Source organism: Monoraphidium neglectum (genome assembly GCF_000611645.1).
Source record: "Monoraphidium neglectum strain SAG 48.87 unplaced genomic scaffold scaffold01923, whole genome shotgun sequence".
Classification (NCBI taxonomy): Eukaryota; Viridiplantae; Chlorophyta; class Chlorophyceae; order Sphaeropleales; family Selenastraceae; genus Monoraphidium; species Monoraphidium neglectum.
Window position 1 is genome coordinate 1,544 of NW_014011705.1, and position 6,240 is coordinate 7,783.

The 6,240-nt window shown below is 62.7% G+C and overlaps 2 protein-coding genes across 2 annotated transcripts; both read right to left on the reverse strand.

Annotated features, from left to right (window-relative positions):
• Positions 1 to 920: 920 nt before the first annotated feature.
• MNEG_9404 (dihydropyrimidinase) lies at positions 921 to 1,911 on the reverse strand (the record flags this gene model as incomplete). Its single annotated transcript, XM_014042122.1, has 4 exons — positions 921 to 1,055; positions 1,290 to 1,388; positions 1,623 to 1,712; positions 1,882 to 1,911. The coding sequence occupies 4 exons, from the start codon at positions 1,909 to 1,911 to the stop codon at positions 921 to 923; spliced, it is 354 nt and encodes a 117-aa protein (XP_013897576.1).
• Positions 1,912 to 2,363: 452 nt separating this feature from the next.
• Positions 2,364 to 4,733, reverse strand: MNEG_9405 (40S ribosomal protein S16; the record flags this gene model as incomplete). Its single annotated transcript, XM_014042123.1, has 6 exons — positions 2,364 to 2,412; positions 2,670 to 2,740; positions 3,295 to 3,746; positions 4,459 to 4,516; positions 4,595 to 4,618; positions 4,710 to 4,733. 6 exons carry the CDS (start codon positions 4,731 to 4,733, stop codon positions 2,364 to 2,366), a joined length of 678 nt encoding a protein of 225 aa, XP_013897577.1.
• Between the last annotated feature and the right edge of the window lie 1,507 nt (positions 4,734 to 6,240).

Below are 6,240 nucleotides of genomic sequence, written 5' to 3' on the forward strand. Positions count from 1 at the left end.
GGGGGGTACGCGTTGGGGGGCAAGGAATTGTGTGGTTCAATGAGAGACAGTGCACACTTGATGGTTTCGTCCGAACTCTGCAGAGCCTCCAGCCCTCCGCCGTCCCACACATTCGCAACCAGCGCTTCCCGCATCCCACCCCGCCGACCCCGCGGCGGACACGCCCGTAATGCCCGGCGCCACTGCACGCCTGGCGGCCCCAAGCATCTTACGAAATACTCACGCATCACATTGTTCACGCCCGCTCGTGCCGCGCGCACCTGCGGGAGCGCCCCCAGCTCCTTGCAGCGGTCAAAGGCTTTGACCAGCTCCGAGTCGGTGACCATGAGGGCTCCCTTGTATGCCATGAAGAACTTGAAAGAGTTGATCCCTGACGATGGTGTGTGCAGAGGATTGAGAGTATGAGAGCGCGTGGGGGCTAGAAGATTTCGAAGATGGAGATTCTGTACAAGCTGATTCCTTCAGGAGTTTCAGGGACCAGGGAGAAAGGGATTTGATTCGAACAGGGATCAGCAATTTAGGTATTCAGGGGTTCAAGGGAAAGCGCGCTCACCCAGCTTAGTCAGGTCCCCCATGTCACTCGCCACCTTGTCACTCCAGCTGGTGACGGCCATGTGGAAGCCGTAGTCAGAGCACCCCCTCACGGCCTTCTTCTGCGAGTGTGGGGGCGCCAATGGTGGGTGAGTCAATACTCAACCACATGCACGTATGCGCGGCGCAGCGTAGTGCCTTGCTGACATCACACGGGGGGTGACGACGCTGTGGTGGGCAGGGTTTCATCTGTCTCAAGAGGCCAGCAGATGAGCCGGCGCGCAGCCACTTTTTTTGAAATCCGCGAGGCAGCAGCTGGGAATCTTCAGGTGCATGCAATGCAATGCAACATGTCATGCATGTGTAGGGTTGCAAGGCCGCAGCAGGGTTCAGCGGGGCCTTGCCTGCCAGGCCTCGTAGCCCTTTTTGAGGTCGTGGTCAATGGGCAGGGCGAAATCGATGTGCATGGTCGTGCCACCCGCCAGCGCGGCAGCGTGGCCGGTGAAGAAGTCGTCGCACGTGACCTGCCACCGGGGGCGTGGATGAGATGAGCACATGAGATCAGATCAGGTCGGACGCCGCTTGGGCGCCTGGCGGCTTCGAAGAAGCCACTGACCAACAGAACAAGGCGGATGCTCAGCGACTGTCGCTTGGTTGCATGCGTGGTGCGGTCAAGCGCTGCGGGCAGCACTCGCGCAAGGGGCCCCTCTCGGCAATCAGCGAACTGGAAGCTCAATGGGCGCCCTGATCCTCTTCACCTGGCCCATGAATGGCATGTCCAGGTGCGTGTGGGGGTCTATGCCGCCGGGCATGACCAGCTGCCCCGTGGCGTCGATGACCTTTGCATTTTTGGGCGCCTGAGCGATTGGGGTGGCGGTTGGGGTGGCAAGCTGAGCCGGGGCCTGCGGAGGGCGAGAGCGCGGCAGTCGCTGCTGCTGCTGCTGCTGCGGCCTGTGCGAATTGTCCGGAATGCTGCGCGATTTGGATACGCCGCCCTCTGTTAGAGAAGATGGCGTGGATGGGCGTGGCAGGCGGCCCTGGCATATCGGGCCCATGGCGGCGACCTCAGGCTTGAGTTGTAGAGGGCTCACCTCCAAGTCGGGGCCGACCGCCTTGATTGTTTGGCCGTGGATTAGGACGTCCGCCTTGGACGTGCCGTCGTGGTTCACCACTGTGCCACCCTATGTGTGCAGGCGAGCGGCCAAGCGGAGGTGAGGGTTGCACCGCCGGCCACTTTGTGCCGCGCCATGTGCGCGCGACTGATGTGGGTGCGGGCCGCACCTTCACGAGCACGTAGCTGGGCGGGATGCTGATGCCGATTGCTGAACTTGAGGCTAAGATAATACACACGCTCGCTATAAGGCGCGCGAGGCCTCCCATTGTCGTAGCGAAACGAAACTCGTGATCTGGCCTATGCACCCGTGTGCGTTCAAACCCGCCCCTGCGTCTTTATGAGTTCCTATCAAAGCAGCTGACAGGTGGATTTCTTAGTAAGTATCCCTGCTCCGTGCAGCTCGCAAACCCGCACACAAGTGCACCCAGCTGCACATCTGGCCGCCCTCCCAATGCGCCCTCCACGCAGCTGCCACGACCCCAGCCCCTTTCACGACAGCGGCGCCAATCGCCGCGCCTTCCAATCAAACCCAATGCTAAACCGGTCTCCTCGTGCGTTGATCTGTTACATGCAGCAAGCACCAACGCACGCCCGCAGCAGTGCCCGCCACCGAGCGCGCCCGCCCGACGCCCCGGCCCGCCCGGGCGTGCGCCGCCCCGAGCGCCGCCGGCGCGGCGGCCGCCGCCGCCGCCGCACGCACGTGCATGCGACAAGCATTCTAACGGTACGACTTTTGGAACCGGGCGCGGGCGCCGCGGCCACCGAACCTGCGCAGGGGGGGTGGTGACAAGGGCACACACGCGTCAGCACACAGCAGCTGCTGCCCGGGTTCGGACGAGCCGCACACGACGCAACAGTATCCATGAGCTGCAGGCCGAGGTGCAGCACCGAATCCATTTCAGCAGCTGACGAGCAGGGCCGCCCGGCAGCTGAACTGGGGCAAATGCGACCGCCACTGGCCAAAAACCACATGCGCCGCCCCGGGCGGACAAGCCGCCGCGTGCGGCCCCCATGCGCCACCCACTTCTTGGGCTCCGCGCGGCGGGGGTCGGCCACCAGCAGGGTGCGGTCGTACTGCAGCAGCACGTCCTTCACCTGCAAAAAGCAGTACAACAAGATCATGGATGGGCAGTAAGGTCGGAGAACATTCAGCGGTCGGCGGAAGAGGCAGGAAATTCCGCAGTGGAGGGCATGCCAAGAAACGGTCTTGGAATGAGGATACGGTGACCTGTGATACAGCCCCAAGGGTCTGGGACCCCAAACGGCGGCTGCTTGATCTGGGGGGCCGTCTGGCACGGTGTATATGGACCCGGCGCGACAGCTGCGCCCTGCTGCGCCCTGCTGCGCCCGTGCGCAGGTTGCTGACACCGCCGCCTCGGCCGGCCTGCTGCTGGCGCCCTGTCGCGGGCTGTGCGCCAGCTTCCCCGCACCCGCAACCCAGCGTACAGCCCCACAGGTGAGCTTGGAGCATTGCAACAACCACATCTCTGGCTGTGTCCCACCAACAACCGCGACACGCGCGCGCGCACACACACACACACACACACACACACACTCACGCACACACACACAGCGACGTACAGCCTCACAACCCGGCCGGGACCGGGCAGCGCCGCCGCGCCACCACCACAACACCCCTCCACACCCACCTGCCCCTTGGTCTGCTCATCCACGTTCTTCTGGTAGTACGCCACCACCGCCTTGGAGATCGCCTGCCTGATCGCATAGATCTGGCTGACGTGGCCGCCGCCCTTCACGCGCAGCCGGATGTCGAGGAAGCCCCAGCGGGACTTGCCCAGCAGCAGCAGCGGCTCAAAGGCCTTGTAGCGCAGCGCCTCGGGCTGGACCAGCTCAAGGGGGATGCCTGCGGGAGGCAGCATGCAGGGACGGACGGCTGGTGTGAGCTGCTGCCAGCTGCTCGCTCCCACGAGCACGCGGGTTGCCGGGCCGTCGCTTCTATGCCAGAGCTTGACTAGCCATGCTGCTGCTGTTGCTGCCGCTGGAATTGCTGCTGCAGCTGCTGGTGTTGCTGCTACTGCTGCTGCTGATGCTGTGCTGCTGCCGTGCTGGTGCTGCTGCTGCTGCTGCTGCGCAAGCTCCTCTGCTGGTGTGTTTGCGCTGCCACTACGCGTGTGCAAACGCCAGGTCAGACCTGCTGTAGCTGCTTATGCAACACCCACATCTCCACCGCTGTTCGCTGCCACGTCCGCGGCTGACGCACAAACGCTGGGACGTTGCCAGTATCCTTGCAGCGGCAGCTGCAGCGGAGAAAGCAAAGATGGCTGCCGCGAGGCCGCTGCCACTGCGGCGATGGCACTGCGCGACAACAAAGATAATCACTCCGGGCGTCGCTGTGCATGCTGCCATCTGGCGCCACATGGCCACTTCGCCTGATTGTGCCGCCAACTGCTACGGCAACCATGCTGCCGCTGCAACACTCATACACTGCAGCCAACCCAGGCTTGAGTGTGGAAGGACCTCACTCAACACCGGCCTGGCGGGCATCCTGCCGCCGGCCGGCAGCTGAGCACATAGCTCTAACGTCACAACTGTAAACGCAACTGCGCTCATGTTCTGCTCTCTGTGCGAGTAGTGCGCGCCGTGTTGCGCGCTGCTGCAGGCGCGATCTGGCCGTCGCACCGCCGCCCGCGCTGCCGCACTGCTCTTCCCGCGGGGCCACCTGGCATGCAACCTTCTCATGACTACGGTCTCGCCACCAAGCTCCTGGAGACCGCTAGGTGGCATCGCTCAAGCCAAAGTCGGCTGCTTCGCCCCAACATCACCACTCGGAAGAATCAGCAAGCTGCACTCACCATTGAGCTTGACGAGCCCCTTGCCGGGACGCGCGTAGGCGACGGCCACGGCCGATTTCTGCGGGCGCAAAGGCAGCAGTCAGATTGTGCCTCTCCACACCAAGCGCGCCCAGACCGGTTCAGAAAGTTTTCTCACCTTGCGGCCGAAGCACTGGACGGGCTGCGAAGCGGGACAGAGGGGGGGCAGTGAGTCGGAGCCCGGAGGCGCGTTGTTCCCGCAAAAGCAAAGCAGGTGCTTGCGTGAGGCTTACCACAGGCGCGGGAGGAGTCGCCATGTTTGCTACTGTGTCCGTGAAAGAGGACGAGTAAGGCGCGTGCCGCGAAGACGAGCGCCGTTGACGAGCGGCGTTGGGACTCGGACAGTCGCTGGCTTCGAGCCGCTGCACATGCGCGATTTCCCCGCGTTATGTGTATCCAAGGATGTAAGATTCATAGAATCGACATGTTCCATGGAAAGACACCCAGTCGCCTCACAAAGGGCCCAACTGCATGTCGAGCCGCCCCGTGTTCCAGGGCAGCTCGTCTTTTTCTCGCTAGGCCTTGCACCCAGCAGCAGTTTCAACCCCCTGCGCGGCACGCATGCAGCGTACGCACGAGCACATTGTGCCGGTTCTACAGGTCGGGGGAATAAATATAATGGGCGCCATACCTTTGAACGGCTCTTTGTCGAGCTTCAGCTGTGTGGGCGAGCTGCAACATGGAACCTACTGTAACACGGATGCGGCCGGACACCAGGGGCGGGCCCACCTCGGAGTGGCAGTATCGGCACACCCTTGGAGATTGAAAGGTACAATGTATCTGAGCACAGGCCGAGCGGCCCCGCAGCCGAGTTCGCGCGTCAGCCTCGACCTCAAGCGTCGCTTGACAAGCGACCAAGGCCCGCGGCAGGCCCCTTCCTGCATACGGACGGCCTGGCGACCGCACTGATTGTACACACAACATGCGCAGTAGTTGCCTCGCCCTTCGTAAAAAAGCCCCATAACTTGGGTGAGAGCCATGTACCTTATGGGTCAGCCCTGCTGGCTGGGGCCGTCCGTCGACTGGACAACCCGCCCACTCAGGGTGTCCAGACCCTTGCAACTGTTGGCACAACACCATATGGTTGCACGAGGGTATGCTGATGGTATAGCATCCCACAGCAGTGCACCGAGTGAAGTCTGTACGTGAGACGGGTTTTCGGCACTCCGCCCGGGCCGGTCCGCACCCGGGCCGGCGATCAAACGCAGCACAGCCTTGTTGGACAGCCTATCACAGCTAGCTGTGTCTAACCGGCGCATTGAGCATCAATAAGAGGTAATTGAGGCGTAATCTCCTGTGTTTGATCCAACGCGGTTGATCCACCTCGGGGGCCCCTCTGCGTGAAGTGGTCACATTTCAGCCAAGGAGCACCCCGTCGCTGTGCAAGTTGTATCGATCGCCACAGTTGCAAGACTACCAGAGGCATACATCAAAACAGAGCGGCGTCATATCAAGCAATGCACTACGCTGGGCGAGTCTTCTGCTTGTTTCCCGGTCCTACTCGAGCCTGAAATCTCAAGTATTAAAATCTTAACATCGCAGAGAGCAGCATCGCGGCTGCCGGCCCTCAGCCAGTCAGCAAATTGCCTCCAGCAGTGCGCCATCTCGACTGTCGCCGCTTGCGGCGGGTGGCTGCCTTACACACCAGCCCGTGGGCGGCCTGCAGCCAGCTAGGGGGCGGTAGTGGCCGGCGCGCGAGCCATCGGCGTAGAGGCCGCGCGGGCGGAGCGGCCGCGCAGGTGACCGGGCGTCCTCACAGGCAGG